Source organism: Thalassophryne amazonica, chromosome 23 (assembly GCF_902500255.1).
Source record: "Thalassophryne amazonica chromosome 23, fThaAma1.1, whole genome shotgun sequence".
NCBI classification, from domain to species: Eukaryota; Metazoa; Chordata; class Actinopteri; order Batrachoidiformes; family Batrachoididae; genus Thalassophryne; species Thalassophryne amazonica.
Window position 1 is genome coordinate 35,354,795 of NC_047125.1, and position 27,346 is coordinate 35,382,140.

The 27,346-nt window shown below is 46.9% G+C and overlaps 1 protein-coding gene across 1 annotated transcript; it reads right to left on the minus strand.

Moving 5' to 3' along the window:
- Window positions 1-1,773: 1,773 nt before the first annotated feature.
- plod3 (procollagen-lysine, 2-oxoglutarate 5-dioxygenase 3) lies at window positions 1,774-26,986 on the minus strand. Its single transcript, XM_034164550.1, has 19 exons — window positions 26,809-26,986; window positions 14,272-14,363; window positions 13,886-14,022; window positions 8,178-8,341; window positions 7,982-8,094; window positions 7,839-7,902; window positions 7,654-7,751; window positions 6,429-6,530; window positions 6,228-6,359; window positions 5,752-5,873; window positions 5,177-5,281; window positions 4,982-5,107; window positions 4,762-4,903; window positions 4,568-4,681; window positions 4,408-4,479; window positions 4,096-4,200; window positions 3,865-4,011; window positions 2,958-3,083; window positions 1,774-2,748 (listed from the first exon to the last, which is right to left on the minus strand). The coding sequence occupies exons 1-19, from the start codon at window positions 26,891-26,893 to the stop codon at window positions 2,593-2,595; spliced, it is 2,202 nt and encodes a 733-aa protein (XP_034020441.1). The 5' UTR covers window positions 26,894-26,986; the 3' UTR covers window positions 1,774-2,592.
- Window positions 26,987-27,346: the final 360 nt, after the last annotated feature.

The following is a 27,346-nucleotide window of genomic DNA, read 5'->3' on the forward strand; positions in this document are numbered from 1 at the left end:
CGCGCTGATCGTCACATGCTGACAGATCAGCACCGTGCGTAAAAAAACACATCCAGACGGATGACGATCAGTTTGAAACATTTTCACTTTGCAGCATTTAGTCTCAAGGATCAGATGTGGTTTGTGTCCAGCACAGGTGAAGATGGATCACGTGAGCTCAGCCTGTGTTCACATAGACATCGATGGTTCCAACACATCACTTTAAAAACAAACCTCCTCTTCTGTCTTGTTTTTTCTTTTTTCCTTTGAAGTTGTTATGAAAATGACTGTAAGCCGCAGAAGAAATAAAACCAGCCAGAAGAAACACAGAAACTGTCCAAGAACCCAGGGTTCGGGTTCGAACTGGTCTGGTGGCTTTCAGGTTGTTAAAATGTGTGAATCGGTTTGCTGATGATGTTCCCATCAGTCCTGTAAAATCCTCTTTCCATGATTAGTGCTATGTAATGGAATTCTTACATTACATATATACACTCAACTTAAGGATGGTCTGATTTTGTGTTTGTGGATCTTTTATTTTTGGGAAGTCGTGTGATCTACAAAGGTGTGTGTGTGTGTGTGTGTGTGTAACCTGCGGGTGCATATAATTAAAGCTGCCACTTCCTTGTGGTGTTTTTTATTGGTCAGAGAAACCTTTGGTGCGTTGTTTTTTCTCCATCACTTTTTCAACCATGTTCGCACACGCAGAATTGCATTTAATGACTCTGTAAAGCCGCGTGGTCACAACCCGCCGTACTTGCACGTGCGTAGTCTACTTGCAAAAACGTGGGCTAAATTTGGAGATCCGTACTTCGTAAGTACTGCCTCAGTACGAATTCAAAGCAGAATTAACCAGAGGCCGACAGACTTGCATGAACAACGCAGCTTCTCACTTGGACTTTATTTCCAAACGTCAGCAACACACACTCCACAGCTTCAGTCTGATAACTAGCTGTAACTTTTCGAGGCAAGTAAACACTCAACTGACCGCTGCAGGCTGGACATGTTCATACATCGCCGACACCGAATAACACCTGCCGCTCCGGTCCCGCTCATAAAAAAAAGAAAAGCGACCGCCCCCCCCCCCAACACACACACACACACTCTGCATTACTGTCATCTCTCTTTATCGTTACACTGCTAGAGACGTGCGTTGAACGTACTCCCTCCCTCCTCTTGCTATTGCCTCTGTATGTTTTCACAAAAACGTGGCATCCGCAGAAAACGTACGGCGAAAAAAAAAAAAACGCACGGTGGGTTGTGACCCGGGGCTTAACACAGCTGACCTGCAGCCGGACTGTGCACGAGTGTGTTTTGGACCGCGTTTAAAAACTTGCTCACTTTCACAGCCCGTCCTGCTGATGCATTCACTCCAAACAGACTGAACCAGACAGCAGAAAGATCTCAGACATCGTCTGCAAGACAACAGCGATCACGTGACCACTGATAAAATAACTAGACGCCTCCAAAATCTTGAAATCCTTCCTGGTCGTCGTCTCCAAGATTTAACTTCTCACAATATCGCTTTCGATCTGCGGGATCAAGAGTTGACACGTCGTCTGAAGTCACCTTCCCGTGTTTTATCATCGCACCTGCTTGTAGTCTGGACTTTTCTGCCCACCGTCTGTGTGCGCACGCGCGGGAAAGACGGAAGTAAACAACAGCGATCCATCTATCAGATTAACGTCACAATTAATAATCAATATCTGCCACGATTCACCGGGAGTTAAAGTGATGGATTTGTTTTTAACAAAGTTTTTATCTGCTGCATGGTTCATATAAAAATGAACTGACGTCATTGATTAAACTTTATTCTTTAATAATTTAAAGCACAAAGAAAACAATGAATCTCGTCAACTACAAAAATATTTAAACTTAGTTTTTCAAGGTCAAAACTAAAAACTGCAGTTTGTCAGTCACAAAAATGATTTCTGGTGATCAAACACATTAAGAAAATGTCAAAAACGCATATGAAAAATATAAAAGCCCTTTACTGTTTCCCGCTATCTTAATTTAAAAATAAAACTCTGGAGTTTGAGTCGACCTTCAACCACCTCCTGATTAGATGTTTTTATACAATCACACCCAAAAATCCAAAACATGCTTTCTGGAGCAGTTTTAAAATAAAAACTATAAAACAAAAGTTTTTATTTCCCTGATTGATGAAGAACCGATGACATGCTGGAGGCACATGCTGTCAACCTGCAGAGGGCGCTCTATAAGGTCTTATATACGGCTCTGTGCTCATTACCAAACGGAGAGCGCCCCCTGCAGGATTCTACACTTCAGTGACATTGAATGTGAAATCTGCAGCATTTCAAAGAAAACTAATCAGGCAGCGCAGTGAAAATTAACCTCAACATCATAGAAATAATGCAGCTTATTTTGAAATGTCCTTCAGTGACTCTTTCCACAAAACACACGTAAGACACTGAAGAGAGGATCTGAGACAGTCCACTGTGACATGGACATCGTGGATATTTCTCCGTCCTCTCATATGGCTGCAGAGCGCTCTGATTGATCGGACACTGGATGCTGAAGGGGTGGGGCCTCCTCACTTGCATATCTGACTGGCTCGTTTTGACATGCGCACACACAGTTGGCAGCCGAGGGGCTCTAGGGATCCACAAATGACACCATGATGTAGCGGGTCCCCCTGGTGGTGGGGAGGCCTTCGTGGTAGTGCGTGAGGCGTCCCGGGTGCATGAAGGACCACCCCTTCCTGGGAGACTCCACCTTACACTCGTAACGCAAGAATCTGCAGCCGCCGCCCTGAAAAACAGACGAGGACTAGAATCACACGGCGATGTGAAGCAGCCGGTCGGACTCGCTGACTGGTTAATTAGATTAGAACTTTAGTGATTACTGATTCACCACAGAGTTCCTGTTTAAAGTTAACACTCCAAAGTATTAGAACCACGTGTTCAGGTGCTGCTCAAAGTCCATGTGACCTTCACTCATTACCCTGTGTGTCTGTGTACCTCATAGTCTATGTCCTTCCTGTTGAGGGCGATGTTGATGGTGAAGGTTGACGAGTCGTGATGCGGCCGCAGTGATGGCTGCTCATCAGGACGGTAACGAACCACAAAGTTCATGATGGCGTGAGCCTGACAACAGGAAGAATAAAAGAAAAAAAATAACTGAGTTTGACTCTAACTGGTGTCCTCAGGTGAGGACTGGATGTCTTTGGTCCCAGGTCCCTGTGGAGGATCTTTGGGTCCTGCTGGAATGACTTGGTGTCCAATGAGTGGTAACTTAGTGAGACTCAGATGAGGAGAATCACTGACACAGTGAGGGAACATCAAATGCCACATTTAGTCCATGTGGGGAGTTTCTCTGGACGTGATCCAGGACACACTGGAGAAGGTCAAAGACATGCCCATGTCTCACCTGGCAGAAGCAGACTGATAGTTACTTTGGAGACAAGGGGATGTACCAGCTCTCTGCTTGGGTGGTTGCCATCCAGGACCTGGTGTGGTGGACACTCTCAGACCTGACCTATGAACATTTCAGACACCTTAAGTTCAACACTTTCACCACATACAAACAGATGCACTTCTGATGGCCAAGTCCAGGAAGTCAGTCATGGATGCTGATTCCACAAACATCACAGTACCGTCCACAAAGGTTCCTGTTCAACAAAGGAACAGGGCTTTTAATTGTTAGTCGAGGACAACAAGATTCTGTCACAAGTACCAGGACTCCAGTGGTCGGGTTCTGCTGCCGCACTCTGGACAGTGTTCAGGACTAACTGGCTGAAACGGACAACATGGACGCCAACACAGACTCCAACTGGATATGACGGAAAAAACACATCTGAAGCTGTCAGTACCTCTGGAAAACTCTTCCTTTGGAGTAGTTCTGTGTGTACGGCTGCGCTGTGTGTACCTTGGCGTAATACCCAGGATAGAGTTTTTCGGTGACAGGGGCGATGTATTCTTTGAGGAACTTGAGCCACTCCTTCTCGAAGCCAATCTGGTTCATGTGGATGTCCACGGTGGGAACGTTCTCATAGCCACCGGCCAGACGCTCGTCCTGACGGGGGGTGGGACGAGAAGAATTCACGGCACACTTCAAAAAAAAAACAAAACAACACACTCCAAAGTAAGAACACGTTACCTTGTGTGAACCTCCGGACCACTGCCCAAAGTCCTCCATAGTCTCCACCAGATCATCACACATCTTGTCTGAGAAGGCTGGAAACCAGTAAACATCTGGACACGGCTGGAAGACACAGAAGACTTAAGGCTCTGGCCCCGCCCCTTTAGGACTTGTACTCCAGCTCTAACATTCATGAAAACTGATTCTGAGTCCAAGATTTTCCAGTAAAATGTCCCCCAGGACTTTTAAGAACAAGTTTTGACTTCATTATGGGCAGGCAGCTACAGGCCACGCCCCCAGCCCTTGACTGGCTGTGCTCACTGTCTTTACCTGCTCCACAAAGCGTTTGTCATCTTCAAAGATCCTGGAGTAGTTCTCATGGACGTACTTCTCCTTCCAGTCCTAAAAAAAAAAAACACATTCAGGTGAGCACAAGTCACATGTTCTCACTGAAGCCTCTGTATGTTAGTGTGTGTGCTTTGTGACTGACCACGGGGTTGTCAAAGATCTGCCACATGTCCGGGTGCAGTCTGGATGTGTTGAAGTTGGACGAGGACACCAAACGGCCGAACTCGTCCCTGTTGGACACAAACATGAAGACTCCCTGCACAGGCAAGAAGCTGAGGGTTAGTGGCGCCCACGCGTCTGTCCCTCTGCATGCTGAGGTGTGGCGTCCTGCCTCACCTGTTCCCTGACGCTCTTGCAGAAGGCCATGTCGGGGTCGGTGCCGTCGGCAGTGTACAGGCTGACCTGGGCCAATTTGGACCGCAGCACGCTGCCTTTGATCAGGTAGGCCTGAGTGATGTAAGGGACATTCCACAGGCCGCTGCAGTGCAACGGTTTGTCAGCGCACATGTCACCAAAAAACAGCTACAGTGCACAAAGGTTTGGGCGCGCGACCTACATCCTCTTTCCCTGGACGATCTCGATGTAGTCCTCAGATCTGGAATAGTATCCTTCAGGACTCAGAGCGCCCCAGAAGTTACTCCACAGCTTCCCGTGTCTGGACAACATGGGGGCGATGACAGACCTGCCGAGCAGCAGCACACATCAGGACAAAGAAAACCGCTGTGTGTGTGTGTGGGGGGGGGTCACCTACTTGTTTTCCTCCATCAGGACCCTCAGTGTGTCCGGGTTCGTCAGAGCCACATCAGAGTCCATGCTGAAGTAGTAATCACACTCTGGAGACTTCTTACACACCTCGCTGTGCACAAACACACAGAGACAGACAGACAAACGCACAGACAGACAGTAATTGTAGTAATTACTCACAGTGCAGCTTGGAGATGAAATGGAGGAGGCACCATCCTGTTTCTAATTAAAGGAAGAATAATGACGACAAACTTGAAGCTGATTAGGCATCATGAATAATCACCGATCGGTGATCAATGCCCACACGCTGAAATCTGTGGTGAATTAAACCGGTTAACCACTGCAGACAAAAAAAGTGCATTTGTCTCCTGTCCTTTGGTGTCTTCACAGGGTTTGTCCCACAGTCATGATTCTGACCCCCAAATGTTTACCAAACGTAAACATAAACCATGTTAAACTTGTGTGCTTTAACATGACTGTGACACACAGGAGGAACAGGAAGGAAGTGCTGTGCTGTGGAACTACAGGACCTTCAACAGTGTGGACTCGGGCCGTGTGTGTGTTCTGATGGGTTCCACTCACACAAACATGGTTCTGGCCTTGTCCTCCTGCAGGTTCTCCTCCGGTCCAATCATGACGGCGTCGGGGAACACAGCCCGGTACTGCTCCCAGAACTTCTGGATGTGGCGCTCGTGGTACACAACCTGTAACATGAAGCCCACATTAGTCACAGAGAACCAGGATCCCCGGTTCTGATGAACCTAAGCCCGGTACAAGACTTGGACGGAGTCTTAGTTGTCCAGCTGGGTCATCGTCTTCTGTCTGCCAGAATTGTTGATCCAAAGAAAAATGATGGGAAAACGTTCATGCTAACTGCTCCATATTTGACACACCCACAGCGCCATCACATGACCATGGCTGAGAACCAGCGCTGAGCAGGTTTCATCAGGCACCAGAACCACTCCTTTTCCTGGGTCTGGTTCTTATTGTAAGAACACAAGGCGCCAATAAGAGTTGACAGGAAGTGACACGTTTGCGTGTGTGTTTACGTGTCCTACATTGTTGTGGATGAAGAGGCGTGTCCTTTCCAGCGGGTACTTCAGTGTGGTCAAGCGCTCCAGGAACTCCTCCAGGAAGGGCGTGGCGTGCTCGATGAAGATGGCGATATGCACCAGAGGCATCTCATCATCCTGTGAACAGGCATGCAGTTAGCGTGTGCCGCCAAGCGCGCCACGTGGTGTGAGCGTATCGGTACATACGGGGACATCGCTGAAGAGCAGCAGGTCGTCGTCACAGAAACCACAGCCGTGCTCGTAGGTCCACGCCGTGGGAACGTAGTTACTGAGGTAGTTCAGCTGCAGCTGCGCGCACACACAGAGTCGTGTACATTCACCGAGAGAGAAACTCCTTTATGGATGAAAAGAAATCAATAATATCCACTTCTTGCCTGTAGGGGGCGTGAAATGTTTCACTGCCCATGAAAACAAAGACCTCCACAAGTTTCTGTTTTGTGACATCAAACTATTTCAGTTTTAAACATGAAACTTACTGTAAACTGATATAAAGTGGAAAATATAAAACCCAGAATAAAGAAAAATGTAAATAAAAGGAAATAAAACAAAACTTTTACAGAATAATATGAAAAATGTACCTTTTCATTTATTAAATTCAATCATTAAATATAAATTTGTTACACAAACACCAGAAAATAATTTTTCATTTAATTTTGTGTGAATTTTTTTCACTTTTAATTGACCTGAATTTGTTGACACAAGGTGGTTGACAGTTTGGGCCAAATTCAGCACTGCTCATGTTGCCAAATCCTGCTGAAAACAGCAAAATATTAGTCTGGTTTTATTAAGTGTGTTTGTGTGGCATTGAGGGTTTTTTTTTTTTTTTTTTAATCTGGCTCTTCCTCCAATGTCAGGTGACCAGTGGACAGTCTTTGTGTGGCGGGCGGAGACACTAATGACTGACTGGTGGTGCAGCGTCTGTTCGTTAACTTTGTGTTTGTGAACCAGCTGAGACACGCGGTGCTGAGGTCAGGTGGTGTTAGCACAGGATGCTAATGCTAAGCACTGCAGGTGAAAGCAGTCACATGTCTGTTGTGGTTCCGGTGAGTAACAAAATCCATCTGTTGTTTCCCTTTTTAAACAGTTTGTTGCAGACTTTGAGTGTTCAGAGGGGAACACAAGCAGAGCAGCACACTGAGCCCAAACTCCGGCTCCGTCTGAGAAAACTTTGCCTCCAGGTTGTTTTTTGTAAAATGACAACACGAGCAAAGCTTTCTGCATCAATGCAAAGCTAATGTGTGCACTGAGCAAAAACTGCCACATCTGGAAATAATGTAAAACAAGGAAGACCAAACATTAAAAAATGTAATTTCTGTTTTTTTTTTCTCAATCAAAACACTTTTTTTCCTCCCACATTCTTCAAAACTCATACAATTTTCAGCTTTTTTTTTTTTAAACTTCCTGTGTTTACCTTTGTGGGCCCATTGCCGTGGATGATAACAGGAAGCGTGTCATAGGCAACGTTCCTGGCCCTGACCTTTGCCCTCTCGAACTTCAGCACGACCTCGTCTGGCAGACAGTGAGAGCATTTTAAATCCCGACTCTCTGCTGCCCCCTGTATGTGACTTCAGACACACTTTATGTTGGATTTCTCACCAACGGCTCCATTCAGGTTCTGGAAAATTCTGGCTCGATGGTCCAGAGTCATGTTGAATTTGGTCTGAAGAGACAAAGAAGCAGACATTAGAGTTTGTGCTGTGGCAGTTCTGATCCAAAAGCAGGTTCCAGCTGGACTTTACCCGCTGCGCCTTGTCCAGGTAGATCCTGGTGTAGAAGAGCTGGTCATCGTCATCGTCTTTGTACTTCCACTGCTGGACCAGGGCGCTGAGGTCCGGCGCAAAGCCAATAAAACCTGAACAAAAAGTCCAGAACCATGAACTGGGCTGAACCGCATGGCAGAGTTCTTGTTCAGAAGGATCAGTGTGGTGGTCTTACCTCCTGAGTTGAGGAAGCGTTTCCCAGCATGCACCTCTGGGTATTTGGATTCCAGTCTCTGGTCAGGCCAGCAGAATCCCTCTGCAGAGAAAACCACTCTGTGACCCGTACGGGAAAACTTGGACAGCAGCTCCTTTGGACCCGATGCAAAGATGACATCATAACTGCAGGAGGGGAAAGGGGGGGGCGTGGTTTCTGGGTTTACAGTGTCCTCCTCTTCAGACTGTCAGTGGTTAGGCTGGTTCTCGCCCTCCTCCTCCATAGTGGCTGTGTCGTGGGGCAGCTAGGCTAAGGTAAGGCTAACTGTGTAAACATCCACTTCAAATGGTTTATTCCATGTTGTGAGGTAAACTTGTTTTCGATGAGTCAGATTTAAACTCTTCTAATCAATCTGAAATGGTCTTAAAAATGGTTTGAATCCGTTTGGAGACAGCCCTGTAATTAGTTCTAACCCTTATCAAACCAAGGACACACTTTGAACATGTCTGCAGACGAGAACCGGTGTGAATGGTTTTAACACTCGTAGCTGCTGTAAAGTGATGTGAAACTGAATCAGTTTGTTGGTTTCACACAGCCTTTAAAGTATAAATCATCCATCACTTTGTGGTTTTAATGTGTGAAAAGGAAACAACTGTGACGTCAAAAAGATAATGTCAAGAACAACGTAACATTAAAGAATCACGTTTTTCCAACGGGCGTCGTGTTTGGAAGTCGTTGGCACACGCGTGTTGTGCTCAGCTTGGACAAACGGTTTGCTTTTGAAAACTTGGTTACATTCCAAACGGTACAAATGAACAAAAATAAAACAAAGCTCTCATGGCCGTGCTGATGACATCACACCTGTGGCTCTAAGAGCAGAGTTTAAAGTTTTATGTGTTGAGATGCTCCTGTTTCCAGGTGAGATCAGGGACCTTTAAAATGTCCCAAGTCTGTTTACAGTGGACCAACAGGGATTAAAGCAAAGAATAAAAATATCTACTGACTGAAATTTTTTTTCATGTCCAAATCTTAATCTGTTCACCATCGATCTGTTTGCAGAAACCCTTTTGTGGTCGTGTCCCAGAGTTTAAGGTAAAACAAGGTGGAGACAGTGAAGAAAAGAGCAAACTGTTTTTGCGCTGAACAGATTCTATTTCACTCACTAAATGTTGCTGCTCTTTTCTAAAGCAGCATCAAATTATAGAAAGACTTGCACATTATTTAAATACTTCAGGATAAACACATTTTAAGGGGGTAGCTTTTACTTCATTCAACACCAATTAAAACCTCAGGCCTGTAGCCCGGGGGGGGGGGGGGCACCTGGCAGCCGCTCAAGACCCCCAGAGAATTTTGGGTTTTTGATGGTTCTATTTTCTGATCCCCTCAGTTTAGTTGTTCTGCTTAATGTATTTGTATTTTCACCTTTTTTTCTTTTTTTTTTGTCTCTAACCAAAATTGATATCACAACTTACATATTTGTTTGATCAGATTATGAACCACAAGAGCCGTAATTTTTGGCTTCCCTCATCTTAACTAGGGATGGGTATTGATAAGATTTTATCTATCAATGCCACATCGATCCGATTCCTTATCAATACCTCTTGTGAATTTTCTGTGTACTAAAAGTAGGCTTTACAGATTTTCTATGTCAACATTTTATTGAGTCTTAAATAAATATGAAATTGGTCACTGGATCCTTGATCTCTGGACATAAAAAAAAAACAAAAAAACAATCTGTAGTTTTTGTCAAAAGCATTTCCTTTCAGACATTTTGGCATGAATGTCTCTCCGTACCGCTGAGCCGGCTGCTGCACGTCAGCACAGGACGTCTCATTTTGGGGGGTGGGAAAAAAAAAACAAAAACGTTTTGATCAATTGCAGTTTGTTTGTATTACAACATTTGGAAAGAGGTGTCATTTGATTTAAATGGCATTTCACTTTGAAGTTATTAATTCCGACTGGATTTTATCGTTCTAACTTGACTCGTCAGAGAGCCGCGCAGTGTTGGGAGCTGTGTGAACAGAACGGAGGACAATTCTCATTTCTTTCTAGCAACAAGACAGGAGTCCCAGTTAGTAACTTTAATCTGCACAAAGTGACTCACCGATTCCTTATCGATACCTCGTGAATTTTGAACTAAAAGTAGACTTTACAGGTTTTCTACGTATTTCATTGAGTCTTAAAGTAAATACATATGAAATTAGTCACTGTATCCTTGATCTCTGGACATTAATAAAAATAAACAAAACTGTGTTTCTCTTTGAAGTTATTGATTCAGACTGGACTCTATCATTCTAAATTGACTTGTCAGAGAGCCGTGCACTGTTTGGAGCTGTGTGAACAGAATGGAGGACGATTCTGCACCCGAACGTGCTGACAGCTGCAACTGCTTAATGCTAACTTTTAACATTGAAAATGCCTTAGACATGCTAACACGTTAGCATCGCTCCCGTGTTTGTTATAAAATACATCAACTGTTTCAGAAGATCATAACAGGTCGGTTTAACATAAAGGTAAATAATACTCAGACGTATGCTCTTTAGGGTTTTAGCGGGGGAAAATTAAGCGAAAGAATAAACGAAACAAATGATCGAAGCATTGCTTCAATCTGCAAACCACTGCTTCGATTGGTTCAAGGTTCAAAGCAAAGCTGCGCTGCAGAAAAGTTGATTACAGACCCGCTGCAGGGTCCAAAATTACCACCCACACGAAAATGTTTGAATTCTAGAAGCTCTGAAATGCAATCTGGGACTATTCCAGACGATAAACTAGACTGAGTGCAGCATCCATTTAGGTGAGAAAAAAAAAACAACTTCTTTCCAGTAGTATTCTGCTCTTACTAGGATGCAGTTTTCTAGATTGGCAGATAGTTCTGGAGGAAATCACTGAAGAAATTAACAAACTGAAAATATGGTTTGACCTTAAACAAATTGTCATTAAACTTAAATAAGACATGGATAAAGTGGAGGTGTAAGAGTCACTAGGTGTTCACAGGAAACATTTACTTTCATTGTTAATTGGTTTTATCTTTACTGTTGTGTTTTTAATCAGGTTCTTTTTGTCTTTCTCTAAAATTGTATTGTAGCATTATTAGATATTATTACTACTGTTGTTGCTGTTGTTGCTATTATATAAACAAAATAAATTAAAAACATTACAATTTGTTATACATTTGACTCTTACAACAAACGCTGAGCCATTAATTATTATACAGAAAACAAATGCACACAAATGTGCTGAGATGCGAACAGCTTAATGCTAACTTTAACATTGAAAATGCCGTAGACATGCTAACGCATTAGCATCTGTCCCGTTTTTAAGTTAAAAAATACATCAACTGTTTCAGAAGACCATAACAGGTCAGAATAACATTAAAAAAACGTAAATATTATTCAGACATATGCTTTTGGGTTTTAGCTGGGAAAAATGAACCTCTGGGGCCAACGGCGTCGTATACGACGGCTAAGACCAAGCTTTACTAAATTATAAATAACTTTTGAATGATATGAGAGAGAAACATACTTTTTTTTGCTGAAAAGTTAACGACGCGGACGTTCGAGCCAGCCATCGGCCATCTTTGTACTCCTCATAGAAGCTGTGTGATTACGTGTGCAATGTGAGTGTCCAATCAGAATTGGTTCACCGTCACATGGTTTTCCAAAATCCAATCGTAGGGCAGATTTTCCTCACGTGAAAAGCCAAAGATCATTTTCAGGAGTGATGTTACTAGTTGGCACGTTTGAATAGCTCCAATGAGTACATACTCAGTGCGCCCTGCACCATTACGCACAGCGATCAGTGAAAGCAGGAGCAGACGGAGAGCCTCTGATGACAATCTCACGTGCTCAGAATGTGTAACTATCAGGATTGCTCCACTAGTTTGCATGTGAATGTTACTGGATAACTCTGTTGCTTTCTCTGCTAAAGCATTGTTTACCATATCAATGGACAATAAAACGCATAGACCATTTTGTATATATTGTTCAAAATGTGCATTTGTTTGTCGTTTGAACCTTTTTGTTGTACAGACTTTCACACAAGACCTCAAATTACTTTTATAAAGTGTCAAAACAGTTGCTATAGTTTGCTGTGTGTTTTGAATGTGTGGGAAAAATTTTTTTCACTTTTTTTCCTTGCCTATTTTTGATTGTAAACCTTTATTACACTTATAAAACACAACAAAAACATAGATATATTCTGAAAGTACAGGCTGTCCTGAAAAAAACACATAAAACCTGATTGTGGGATGCAGGAAGAGCTGTTAACAGCAATAATAAAACATTTATGCCAGGCGAGTGAACTGTCCAAAAAATGCCCTTGGATCCCAGAGGGTTAAGAAAGTGAAATAAAACAAAGAACCACAAAGCAGTGGGTCAGATCAATGCTTCATTGCTTCAAAGAAGAGCAGCGCTGCAGAAACAGTTGATTACAGACCCTGCAGGGGTTCTGTAATCAACGTAGAGACATGATCATTTTCCCAATAAACACCCCCCAAAACAACGGCTGCACTGAAGGACCGATGAGGGAATCGTTAAGCAAAAAGACTATTGATGTCGGTGGATCGAATAGTGTCTTAACGATACCCGAAAAGAATCGGTTCACATCCCACTTTAGTTATGGAGAAAAGTTTAACCAACTAAATTTTTTTTTTTTTTATGGCTCATCAATTAAATTAGTCCAGAACTACAGTAAGACTTAGAGAAATATGGATTTAACCATTTTAGTTAAAATTGTTATTAGTAGTAGTAGTAGTAGTAGTATTATGAAAAAGGTCTTCAAAAGTGGTCCTTTAATCAAGAGGTATTGTGAGAGGACAATCAAGAAATTGTGTATTTATGTGGAAAGCACACTCTGATTGAAACGTAAGGTTTTATCAGCCTATTCTACGTCATGTCATCCTCAGAAAGAGATTTTAGGTGTATTACGGGAGAAAAAAGTTTGTTGTTAATGCAGCTGTTTTTAGTTTAACCACAGCGAGGACACTCAGATGCTCAGAATAGACTGAAAGAAAAGATTAAAAATATGTTCACAAAATTCTGCACTTTGCTCGTTGTGAGACCCTCGAACACACTGTCCCCCCCTCCTGCACATGGACACCACTCCCTGCCAGGAGGGGAGAAAAAAAAAATCGATTTTTGAACGCAGTAAATTTTATATCTTTCATCCAGCCTTGATTCTGTGTCAGGATGGAGTCAACTAGAAACCTGCCTTTTGGCAGCCCAATTGAGGGAAATCCGTCATAGCAACAGAGAAATTTAATCCCTGGATGTAGCATACGATAAAAAGTTAGTATCCCCAGAGAGGCCTGCTGTCGTTAAAACAGGACAGTGTTCATAACCACATGTGCAAGGTTTGGAAAACATGGTTTAATTTCCATCTGGACTGCTGGTTCACTGTCGATGGTTGTCTGTTTTTTCAGTTATTGGAGGCTAGCTGAGTGCACACACTGGATTATTAGTAATGCTTTAATGACTGAGTTAACTTGCAGAGTCTGGTCTCAAACTTGTGAACGTCAGTCCTCTTTTGTCCTTCTGGAGCTCATGGAAGTGACGACACCACTTCAATCATGTGACTTCTGAACCACAGCAGCATGACAATAAAAGGATGTCAGATTTTATTGATACTTGAGGGTTGTGAATGCATCTGTGTCGGGTTCGATGACTACAAAGTGGGACAGAGGAGTCCGATTACTCCCTGAACTCAGAAGAACAAAGACACGATGAGGTTACCTGTCCACAAACATGATCACCATGTCCTGTTTGTCTGCATGCTTCAGCAGCTCCTTCTTCAGCCACCTGACCTTTTGACCTCCGCCCACCGTCCGAGCCACATCGCCACCCTTCCAGTCCTCCCCAAGTCCAAGAACCTGCACACAGACACAGAACCGTTCTCCATGGTGTCCCTGACAGCCGATGATGCACAATGAGGTTCGCTAATGTTTCCGTTTTTAACGTCTGCTACTGCCACACACTGACCTTCAGCCAGAACTGGGAATCAAACCCACGACTGTCCGCATTTACCCCCCCCCCCGACCTATTAGTCACAGTGTGACCCCTCGGGAGGGGACCGGGCCCCGTGTTGAGGCCCACGGCTTTGCTCGGCCTGAATGTCTTACCTTCACCGTGTAGTTGAACTCTCTGGCTGTTCTCATGAGGCGCTTGAAGCCATCTGTCTCTTCTGTTGCCACGGTGATCACCAGCAGGTTATCTGCACACAGTGATGCGTTCATCAGGCCACTGATTGGACAGTTTTGTTTTACCCTGCTGGAGACCCTCTGTTATACATTCAATAACATACAGATTCAGAGGGGTTTCAAGGCACCAAGAAGGTCTCACTCTCCCTGTGGACACAGCCCATCGCAGGTCATTTCCCCAGCTAAGATGTCCTATCAAAGGACAAGGCAAGAGACTGGCATCCCGTCCAGTGGAGTTCACAGCCTCTCATCTGGTTCACTGTGGAATCCTGGGATAAGTCCACCTGATGCGCCTTAGGATGTTGTCTTCTGTGCTGATGGAGACTGCAGGAACACCCACTGGATGTGAACTAGTCAAAGATGTCTCGGTGTTGAAGAGCCTCTTGACGCTGATCCCTGCCGTCATATAATTTAGAATATAAATCTGGCCCTTGAGACATCTGTCCTCATGCTGGACAGGTGTCAGTCCCACATTCAGCATCATAACGACCTGTAATGAAAACCAGTTTGACCAGACATGCGGGTGGCTCTCACATCCACGTTCTTGACCATCGTTTAACATCTACAATCTGAGAGTGACACGGCTCCTTCCTGTCTCGTGACCCTGACACCAGAGGTGACAATAATATCAATCAATCAATTTTATTTATATAGCGCCAAATCACAACAAACAGTTGCCCCAAGGCGCTTTATATTGTAAGGCAAAAGCCATACAATAATTACGGAAAAACCCCAACGGTCAAAACGACCCCCTGTGAGCAAGCACTTGGTGACAGTGGGAAGGAAAAACTCCCTTTTAACAGGAAGAAACCTCCAGCAGAACCAGGCTCAGGGAGGGGCAGTCTTCTGCTGGGACTGGTTGGGGCTGAAGGAGAGAATCAGGAAAAAGACATGCTGTGGAAGAGAGCAGAGATCAATCACTAATGATTAAATGCAGAGTGGTGCATACAGAGCAAAAAGAGAAAGAAACACTCAGTGCATCATGGGAACCCCCCAGCAGTCTAAGTCTATAGCAGCATAACTAAGGGATGGTTCAGGGTCACCTGATCCAGCCCTAACTATAAGCTTTAGCAAAAAGGAAAGTTTTAAGCCTAATCTTAAAAGTAGAGAGGGTGTCTGTCTCCCTGATCTGAATTGGGAGCTGGTTCCACAGGAGAGGAGCCTGAAAGCTGAAGGCTCTGCCTCCCATTCTACTCTTACAAACCCTAGGAACTACAAGTAAGTCTGCAGTCTGAGAGCGAAGCGCTCTATTGGGGTGATATGGTACTATGAGGTCCCTAAGATAAGATGGGACCTGATTATTCAAAACCTTATAAGTAAGAAGAAGAATTTTAAATTCTATTCTAGAATTAACAGGAAGCCAATGAAGAGAGGCCAATATGGGTGAGATATGCTCTCTCCTTCTAGTCCCTGTCAGTACTCTAGCTGCAGCATTTTGAATTAACTGAAGGCTTTTCAGGGAACTTTTAGGACAACCTGATAATGAATTACAATAGTCCAGCCTAGAGGAAATAAATGCATGAATTAGTTTTTCAGCATCACTCTGAGACAAGACCTTTCTAATTTTAGAGATATTGCGTAAATGCAAAGAAGCAGTCCTACATATTTGTTTAATGTGCGCTTTGAATGACATATCCTGTGTTGGGAAGGTGTCGCAGCACGGACCCACAACAGGGGGCGCAAATGAACGGACAATGAGTAAGCCAAAAGGCAACAATTTAATGTTGTGATATTACACAACGAAACGTGTCTTAATATTCACAGTCAATAAACACCAGGTGACGTGTGGGCAGGCTCGAAGATAGAAGACGCCCGACGAGAGAGAAGCCGCGTCCCACACGGCCTCCACCACCAACGGCCTGAAGAACACCGGAGCCGCCAAGTCCCGAGTCCCCAGGTGGCCTCTGTCTTCGGCTGTCGACCCTGGTACTGCTGGCAGAAAACAGAAAGATGATGTGTGAGTGTGAGTCCGCACACTCAGTAATTAACAGTCCAAACACAGTTGGGAGGAAGCACCTCCACCTCCAACCTAGGAACACACTAGCAGCTCCTGGAACCACTTATCTGGATGGAGTGAGAGGCGAAGACGTCGCTTCTCTCACTGACCGCCAACCCAGTTGAAAGGGCACCACAGGACAACGGCTGCAAACAGATCAGACGTAAGTCACAGTTTAAATTCAGCAGAGAAATTACCTTAGTACTGGTAGTCGATTTCTCGGCGGGGAGGTGGAGTTGCAGTCCGGCTTATATGGTGGTGTAGATGAGTGACAGCTGGAGTAATGAGTGACAGCTGTCACTTCCTCTGGGTCTGGCGCCCTCTCGTGCTTGGAGCCCGCACTCCAAGCAGGGCGCCCTCTGGTGGTAGTGGGCCAGCAGTACCTCCTCTTCAGCAGCCCACACAACAGGACCCCCCCCTCAACGGGCGCCTCCTGGCGCCCGACCAGGCTTGTCCGGGTGTCGTCTGTAGAAATCGGCCAGGAGGGCCGGGTCCAGGATGAAGCTCCTCTTCACCCAGGAGCGTTCTTCAGGTCCATACCCCTCCCAGTCCACCAGATATTGGAACCCCCGGCCCTTACGACGGACGTCCAGGAGCCTGCGGACCGTCCAAGCAGGCTCCCCGTCGATGAGCCGGGCAGGAGGCGGAGTAGGTCCAGGTGCACAGAGGGGCGAGGTGTGGTGTGGCTTAATACGGGACACGTGGAAGACAGGGTGGATCCGCAGTGAAGCTGGGAGTCGGAGCTTCACTGCGGCCGGGTTGATGATCTTGAGGATGGGGAATGGTCCGATGTACCTGTCCTTTAATTTGGGTGAGTCCACACAGAGGGGGATGTCCTTTGTTGACAGCCACACCTCCTGCCCGGGCTGGTACGTGGGGGCCGGGGAACGTCGGCGGTCCGCATGGGTCTTGGCCCTTGTCCGGGCCTTTAACAGGGAAGAGCGGGCGGTCCGCCACACCCGGCGGCACCTCCTGAGGTGGGCCTGGACCGAGGGCACACCGACCTCTCCCTCCACCCAGCGGGAACAATGGGGGCTGGAACCCCAAACATGCCTCAAAAGGGGAGAGGCCGGTAGCAGACGAGACTTGGCTGTTATGGGCATACTCGATCCAGGCCAGATGGTGACTCCAGGCCGCCGGGTGCGCGGAGGTGACGCAGCGAAGGGCCTGTTCCAACTCCTGGTTAGCCCGCTCTGCCTGGCCGTTGGTCTGGGGGTGGTACCCGGACGAGAGACTCACGGTGGCCCCCAGCTCCTTACAGAAACTCTTCCACACCTGCGAAGAGAACTGGGGACCACGATCTGATACAATGTCCGATGGTATCCCATGCAGCCGCATGACGTGGTGGACCAGGAGGTCTGCCGTCTCCTGGGCTGTCGGGAGCTTCGGGAGGGCCACGAAGTGGGCCGCCTTGGAGAACCGGTCCACTATCGTGAGAATAACGGTGTTGCCCTGGGACGGCGGGAGGCCCGTGATGAAGTCCAGGCCGATGTGAGACCAGGGGCGATGAGGCACTGGCAGGGGTTGGAGGAGTCCCGTCGTCCTCCGATGGTCTGCCTTGCCCCTGGCGCAGATGGTACAGGCCTGGACGTAGTCCCGGACGTCGGTTTCCAGGGACGCCCACCAGAAGCGCTGCTGGACTACCTGCCACGGTCCTACGCACTCCGGGATGACAGGAGAGCTTGGACCCGTGACAGAAGTCCAATACGGCAGCTCTTGCCTCTGGTGGGACGTACAGTCTGTTCTTGGGGCCAGTTCCCGGGTCCGGGCTCCTTGTCAGGGCCTCCCGGACGGTCTTCTCCACGTCCCAGGTAAGGGTGGCCACGACAGTGGACTCGGGGATGATGGTCTCGGTGGGGTTCGACAGCCCCGCTTTGGCTTCTTCTTCGTGCACCCGGGACAATGCATCTGGTTTTTGGTTCTTGGTCCCGGGGCGATACGTGATCTGGAAGTCAAAGCGCCCGAAGAACAGAGACCAGCGGGCTTGCCTGGGGTTCAGCCGCTTGGCGGTCCGGATGTACTCCAGGTTCCGATGGTCCGTGAAAACCGTGAAGGGCAACGATGCCCCCTCCAGCAGGTGTCTCCACTCTTCAAGAGCCTCCTTCACCGCAAGAAGTTCCCGATTGCCGACGTCATAGTTCCGTTCAGCTGGGGTCAACCTGCGGGAATAAAAGGCACAAGGATGGAGGACTTTATCAGCCTCCACGCTCTGGGACAGCACGGCTCCTATCCCTGAGTCAGAGGCGTCCACTTCTACTATGTACTGGCAATCAGGATCAGGCTGCACCAGAACTGGTGCAGTCGAGAACCGACGTTTCAACTCCTGGAACGCGGCTTCGCACCGATCCGACCAGGCGAAGGGGACCTTGGTGGAGGTCAGGGCAGTCAGGGGGCTAACTACCTGACTGTAACCTTTAATAAACCTCCTGTAGAAATTTGCAAAGCCTAGGAACTGCTGTAGTTTCCTGCGGCTTATCGGTTGGGGCCAATCTCTCACCGCCGCAACCTTAGCCGGATCAGGGGCGACGGAGTTGGAGGAGATGATGAACCCCAGGAAGGACAAAGAAGTGCGGTGGAACTCGCACTTCTCGCCCTTCACAAACAGCTGGTTCTCCAACAACCGCAGTAGGACCTGACGTACATGCTGGACATGGGTCTCAGGGTCCGGGGAAAAGATGAGTATATCGTCCAGATATACGAAGACGAACCGATGCAGGAAGTCCCGCAAGACGTCATTTACCAAAGCTTGGAACGTCGCGGGGGCGTTAGTGAGGCCGAACGGCATGACCAGGTACTCAAAATGACCTAACGGGGTGTTGAATGCCGTCTTCCATTCGTCTCCCTTCCGGACCCGAACCAGGTGGTACGCGTTTCTAAGATCCAATTTTGTGAAAATTCGGGCTCCATGCAGGGGCGTGAACACTGAATCCAACAGAGGTAATGGTATCGGTTGCGAACCGTGATCTCGTTCAGCCCTCTGTAATCAATGCATGGACGGAGTCCGCCGTCTTTCTTGCCCACAAAAAAGAAACCAGCACCCATCGGGGAGGTGGAGTTCCGGATCAGCCCGGCAGCTAAGGAGTCCCGGATGTAGGTCTCCATTGATTCGCGTTCCGGACGTGAGAGGTTGTACAACCTACTGGACGGGTACTCAGCGCCCGGGACCAAATCGATGGCACAATCATACGGTCGGTGCGGGGGAAGAGTGAGTGCCAGATCTTTGCTGAAAACGTCAGCAAGATCGTGGTACTCCCTTGGCACCGCCGATAGATTGGGGGGAACTTTGACCTCCTCATTAGCCGTGGTGCCGGGAGGAACCGAGGATCCTAAGCACTCCCGGTGGCAGGTTTCGCTCCACTGCGTCACAACCCCAGACGGCCAATCAATCCAGGGATTGTGCTTCACCATCCATGGAAAGCCCAAAATCACTCGGGAGGTAGAAGGTGTTACATGGAACACTATCTCCTCCCTGTGATTCCAGACACAACCAAAGTCACTGGTTGTGTCTGATGTGTGATTAATGGAAGCAGGGTGCCATCTAGTGCTCGCACCTGCAATGGTGCCGGCAGAGCCACCAGAGGGAGCCCTACTTCCTTTACCCAGCTGCTGTCCAGCAGATTCCCTTCAGACCCTGTGTCTATCAGTGCTGGGGCATGAAGGGTTAAATCCCCACAAAGGATTGTTACTGGGATTCGTGCAGATTTGCGGGGTTTTCCCGCGTGCGTGTTATGACCCACCCTTAGCCCAGTTTCTAAGGACGGGCGTTGTAGATTGACCGTTTTAGGGCAGTCCCTCTGCATGTGCTCGCAAGAGCCGCAGACAAAACACTCCCCGCGGGCCAGCCTCCTTTGTCTGATTTTTGATCTTAATTTGGCCCTGCTCGTGTCCCTAGCCTCCTCAGCAGGGGGAGCCGTAGCCACACGGAGCTCTCTGGCAGTGAAGCGTGGGGACGACGTCACCTTGTCGGAACCGGAAGGGGGAGGGACGGCTCGTGCCCGGTCACGCCCCCCGGCCTGCTCCCGACGATGCTCATTTAAACGGTTGTCTAAACGTATAACTAAATCGATCAGCCCGTCGAATTCCCGCGGTTCATCCTTGGCCAGTAGGTGCTCCTTAAGGACCGGGGACAGTCCATTTACAAAGGCGGCGCGGAGCGCAACGTTATTCCAGCCGGACCTCGCTGCCGCGATGCGGAAGTCGACTGCATACTCGGCTGCGCTACGGCGCCCCTGTCTCATCGACAGCAGCACGTTCGAAGCGGTCTCGCCTCTGTTGGGATGATCAAACACTTGTTTGAATTCCCGTACGAACCCAGTATAAGACGTTAGGAGCCGTGAATTCTGCTCCCAAAGCGCCGTAGCCCATGCGCGTGCCTTTCCTCGAAGCAAATTAATAACATAAGCCACCCGGCTAGCGTCTGATGCGTACATGACGGGGCGCTGTGAAAAGACGAGCGAACACTGCATGAGGAAGTCCGTGCACGTCTCGACACAGCCCCCGTACGGTTCCGGAGGGCTTATGTATGCTTCAGGGGACGGTGGGGGGTTCGTTGAACGACCAGTGGAACGTCTGATACGGGCCCAGGACCAGCCAGAGGAGTGGCTGCAGCAGCACCCTGATCGCGCGCTTCCACCCTGGCGGTGAGAGCCTCCACCCTCCGATTAAGGAGGACACTCTGCTCGGTCACTAATTCTAACCGGGCCTTGAAGGCGGTTAAGATCTGCTGCAGCTCACTCAACCCGCCTCCCGCTGACGCCTGCGCTCCTGGCTCTTCCATTGGCCGTTCAAGCTGGAGTTGATGCCCCTCGGAGTCCATGACGATGGCCGAGAAATCCTGTTGGGAAGGTGTCGTAGCACGGACCCACAACAGGGGGCGCAAATGAACGGACAATGAGTAAGCCAAAAGGTAACAATTTAATGTTGTGATATTACACAACGAAACGTGTCTTAATATTCACAGTCAATAAATACCAGGTGACGTGTGGGCAGGCTCGAAGATAGAAGACGCCCGACGAGAGAGAAGCCACGTCCCACACGGCCTCCACCACCAACGGCCTGAAGAACACCGGAGCCGCCAAGTCCCGAGTCCCCAGGTGGCCTCTGTCTTCGGCTGTCGACCCTGGTACTGCTGGCAGAAAACAGAAAGATGATGTGTGAGTGTGAGTCCGCACACTCAGTAATTAACAGTCCAAACACAGTTGGGAGGAAGCACCTCCACCTCCAACCTAGGAACACACTAGCAGCTCCTGGAACCACTTATCTGGATGGAGTGAGAGGCGAAGACGTCGCTTCTCTCACTGACCGCCAACCCAGTTGAAAGGGCACCACAGGACAACGGCTGCAAACAGATCAGACGTAAGTCACAGTTTAAATTCAGCAGAGAAATTACCTTAGTACTGGTAGTCGATTTCTCGGCGGGGAGGTGGAGTTGCAGTCCGGCTTATATGGTGGTGTAGATGAGTGACAGCTGGAGTAATGAGTGACAGCTGTCACTTCCTCTGGGTCTGGCGCCCTCTCGTGCTTGGAGCCCGCACTCCAAGCAGGGCGCCCTCTGGTGGTAGTGGGCCAGCAGTACCTCCTCTTCAGCGGCCCACACAACATCCTGATCAAAAATGACTCCAAGATTTCTCACAGTATTACTAGAGGTCAGGGTAATGCCATCCATAATAGAACTGAGAACAAAAGTTAGTCCCACAGGGGCCCACCGGTACCAGTTCTGATCCCTGAAGCAGGTGAAAGTCCACAGCTCCAGCTGGATGGGATGTAAGGCGCTGTCCTGATCCTGGCGGGAAAAATAATTATTGTAACCAAAAAATAGTGATCAGTCACATTTTACCGATGGATCAGACAAAACTCTCCTGGAAGGATCTATTCATGATCATTAACTGCCAACTCAACCTCAACTTTAACCAACTTCAGCTTAATTAGCAAGATGGCACCGTTGTATGTGTCTTGCCGTCTGCACTCAGTTTTTCCTGATTCTGCTCTTCGTTGTACAGAATGTGTCACTGCTCCTGGTGTATGATCGTCAGACTCGTAACAACGTTCATGTTTCTGTAGAAAACTTTCTTCTGTAGACAGTCAAAGACGACGCTGCCATCTTTCTTGGCATCTGTAGCTGCTTATCTACACTGGCCGCTCTGCACATTACCTCAGAGTCATCACCACAGAAGACACAGGAAGAGAGGAGGAGTCCGTGTTCAGCTCAGAGCGTACCTGTCTTCATCCACACGTCCCTGGCCACTTATTGGCTGGATTCTTCACGCCGTATGACTGCTATGACATGCGGCGTTCCCAGGTGTTTAGCTACCAATGGCTCCAGCTGGCTGTCCGGCATGCCGAGTTCCCCATTTCTCATTGCTGGTCTGTGAGGATCTACAGACGGGGCTGTGCGCAGGAGAACCTTCACACGCTCAGACGTGTCTCCCAGCAGACTGATGGGCGCTCGGTTGTTGGCAGACTTTCCAAAATATGACAAACTCTCGGACTGCGGTGATTTTAATATTCGTCTACTCAGCTGGCTGATTTTTAAAGCCTTTTGGACTAACTCAGTCAGTGGATGGACCAACACATAATCTCGGACACACTTTGGACCTGATTATCTCTCATGGGGTCAGTTTCCCTTCATGACATATCTGACACTGCTATCTCGGATCACCTACGTTATTTTTGAATGTATTGCTCCTCCATCTGATGGTAAGCCACTATTTTCTGCTATCTCCGTGGACCCTCAGTTTTATGCCATGAATGGACTGGTATCTCATTACTCCCAGGAAATATCCTCTCTTCTCAGAGAAGATTTTTGCTGTAAATCCACTAAATCAAGATCTGACCCCTGGTTAATGTCTCAACCCATGCCCCCAGGCAACACTGCAGACAGGTGGAGAGAAGGTGGAAAAAGGACAAACTACAGGTGTCTCTGGGTATTCTGAGGGACAGTCTGACTATTAGAAGGTTGTGAAGGAGGCAAAATTTCAGCATCTGTGTCGTATTGTTTCCAGCAGTTATCCTCATACCAACGTGTTGTTTCAGAATATAAAGTCAGTTTTAAACCCATGTCCTTCTGTTCTGGTGGATGCTGCAACCATGATCTGTGAGCAGTTTCTTCAGTTTTTGCATTGACAAAGTTAGTCTGCCAGAATGCTGATCAGAACGCAATGTTGATCTGTTACTCGTGCACATTCTCCTGTGCTCCAGCAGTTTGTCTCTCTCCCTTTCATTCCTTAGTGAGGTAGAGAGACACACAAAACCTGCAAGTTGTCCTTTAGATGTTGTTCCAGGTAAAGTGCTGAAAGACATTTTTTTACCCGAGGCCATCAAATATGGCTATCAGGTACTGTGAAGGCTTTGCGTGCCTCCGTCTGTCTGTCTGTCTGTGCTCACCTTAAGTCCAGTCCTATTACTGCTGGGGACTTCAAATTCACAGGGAACATTCTTGGGACACAGACCTTGGACAAGCTCAGAGATGCCTAACCTTGGCCTATTCTAAGAGGTTAAAATGTCTTGTTCTGTTCGTTCTCCCCTGAGGGGTGGGGGTGACAGCCAATCAGAGTTGAGTGGCACTGTGACATCAGTGGCTGGTTTCTCTGGCGTCCCTAAACTACTTTGTGTTTACATAACAACATGTTTCTCATATATTATGTAAAAGCTAGCCACAAATAAACACTTCTAAAACTGGAAAGGCTGTCTTGGAACCAGATAACATCTCTAAAGTGATTTAAAAGACATTTCATGGACATTAGCACGGTGACGTCAGAGGCTGGCCTAGCTATCTGCAAACTCCATTTCATTGGTGTTTTTATATAACAGATGACTGGATCCTTGTCACTTGATTGGTGCTTTGTATGTCACATGACATGGATTATTCATCCCATTTGTGTTGCATTGCATTTACAGTGCAATTTGGTTCCATACATTTAGTACCACTGCACTCTGCAAACACGCATGCGCGCGCACACGAAAACAAATCCACTGCGCTGTCTGGAGGCTGTTGGCAGTAAGTTACAATGAAAAGCTGGGCTAATTTCTGATCTTTTTTCTCACTGCACTGAGCATGTAGTCTTTGTTGTTGTTGTTGTAGTAGTACACGTGCGGACAAGCACCGACCCGGTTTGCTTGTGCATGCGTGCAGGGGACGACTCTACCGAGACGATGATTTGATTGAGCTGACTGACTCTGCTAATTCTTGTAACACACACAATCCACTCTGCTATAAGCCATCTGGGTGCATGAGGAGTTGTTCAGATGAAAAGCTGATGTGATTTTTGGCTGTACTGAGGAACTACAGTCTTTTTTAAATGGAGGTCCAAAGTCAGCGCACAGCATCACTGGACTACATGTCACAATTTGAAATTTAGCAGCAGTGGAACACCAAAATGTAAGTTCCTCTTGTTTAGTTCTGTTGTTTATAAATGAATAAAATATCAAATGACAAGGATCTATTTGAGCCGTTATATAAAACAAATAATGAATGTTTTTACATTCTTTCAATGGAACGAATATTTAATTAGGTGAAATCTGGAACATACCATTGAACGAGGCTCAGTTGTTAAAGCAAGTTTTTTTTTTTTTTTTTTTTTTTCTCTCAGCTACATCTTCTGTCTAAAGTAAAGTCCTTCCTCGGTAGACGTGATCTTCTGATGGCCATTCATGCTTTCATCAGCTCCAGATTTGATGACTACAACTCACTTCATGTTGGTGTTACCCAGTCTGCTCTTGCATGCCTTCAACCTGTGCAAAATGCTGCTGCTCCTCTTCTAATGCTCACTTCCAGAAGTGAGCATATTACACCTGTATTTTACTCACTCCACTGGCTTCCCATTCGTTTTAGAATTGATTGTAATGTTTGTTTACACCTTCCTAAGTAAGTCCCTTTGGCTGCTCCCTTGTTCTCACTCACAGATCCAAGGTGGATCTGCATGTTGATTTGGCACAAGTTTTACGCCGGATGCCCTCTGACACAACCCCACATTACATTATCTGCCAGGGTGGGGTTTGAACTGGGAACCTTCCACACTGAAACCAAACACACTAACCACTTGTCTACCACCCGTACAGGCCTTGCACCTTCCTACTTGTCTGAAGTTTTAACTCTCCTCACTTACAGTCGGACATTCCAAGCGTCTGGCCGGCGTGATATGTTCTGAGGTTAAAATACAAACTCTGGGGTGATGGTGTTTTAGCAGGAGCTGAACCCAGACTGTGGAACAGTTACTTCCCGATTTACACACTGATCCAGCATTTTTTAAATCAAAGCTCAAGACTTTGATTTAAAATGGCTTTGAACACCTTTTGGTGCTGTGACATGTTTTGTTTCTGTACCCTTCTAACTCGTTTGTTTCATTTTTCAGCCTTCAGCTTTCAGGTTCCTCTCCTGTGGAACCAGCTCCCAATTCAGATCAGGGAGACAGATACCCTCTCTACTTTTAAGATTAGGCTTAAAACTTTCCTTTTCGCTAAGGCTTATAGTTAGGGCTGGATCGGGTGACCCTGGACCATCCCTTGGTTATGTTGCTTTAGACGTAGACTGTGGGGGGTTCCCATGATGCACTGTTTCTTTCTCTTTTTGCTCCGTATGCATCACTCTGCATTTAATCATTAGTGATCGATCTCTGCCCCCCTTCTCGGCATGTCTTTTTCCTGGTTCTTTCCCTCAGCCCCAACCAGTCTCAGCAGAAGACTGCCCCTCCCTGAGCCTGGTTCTGCTGGAGGTTTCTTCCTGTTAAAAGGGAGTTTTTCCTTCCCACTGTGGCCAAGTGCTTGCTCATAGGGGGTCGTTTTGACCGTTGGGGTTTTTCATAATTATTGTATGGCCTTGCCTTACAATATGGAGCGCCTTGGGGCAACTGTTTGTTGTGATTTGGCGCTATATAAGAAAAAAGTTGATTGATTGATTGATTTTTGTGAATTCTCGATCTTTTACTGTAAAACACTTTGAAGACCGTCTGGCTGCTCTATAGATCGATAGAAAACAATGATTTGACTGATTAACTTTAACCTGAATCTGTCTGACACTTGAGTATTTCAGATTAAAGTTCTGGTTAAATGTGACCCAGGTTCATAAACTGATTTCAGCCGGAGTATGGACTCAGTTTGATCCGGATCAGATCAGTCCACCAGTCCCAACTATTAGCCCGCTCGTCTGAGGGGAAACACAAAAAGACATTTTCTTCACTAAAATTAATGTTATGTTTTATCACAGAATCTATTATCACTTTAACCAGAAATTAATGAAAAATAGATTAGGTAGAACTTTATTGATCCCTTGGGAGGTTCCAGCAGCATCGTAGGGCATTTTTTGTTATTAAAAGATTTGATCACAAAATAACTCTTCGTAACTAAATAAAAGCTTTCAAAGAATCGTCATTGTCCTGAAGGTAGTGAATGTGGATCCGGACCGTTCCGGGTGAATAACGGCGTAATTATTAGCATCCGAAGCTAACTGCGGCCGGAAGTGGCCTTACCTGGAGAAAGTCTCCGCTGCTCCGCCGACACGGAGCTGTGCAGGCTGGAGAGGACCAACAGGAGCAAAAACCCGTAAGAAGACATGTTCGAACTGTCACGGCGGTTCTGAAGAGTTCTGTTCGAACCGCAAAACCGACCTGAGTCCCGTTTTCCCCTCAGCCCACTCTCGCGATGACGCTCACGTCGTCCCCATAAAACCGATCGAGTCGTCCAACCAAACGCGGGAAACGTCGGATTGACAGCGGATTCGACCAATCAGTTAGTCGGAAAAGGCGACCAGGCGCTGCTGTGATTTTTCCCGAAACTTCTTTAAAAGCGTTGCCACGTGTGACATCATTTCCCCCCCTCCAAAAAAACTTTAAAGTCTAACTCTAACCCTCAATGAAAGCATAGACTTTGCCTATTCTTTACAAAACCATTTACATTAATAGCACAAGCTTATTTTTAAAACAACCTTAAATTTTAAATTTGTCGAGATTCATATAAAATCTTGACTTGGGAAATATATAGTTCATGTGCCCACTAATCCATCTATTC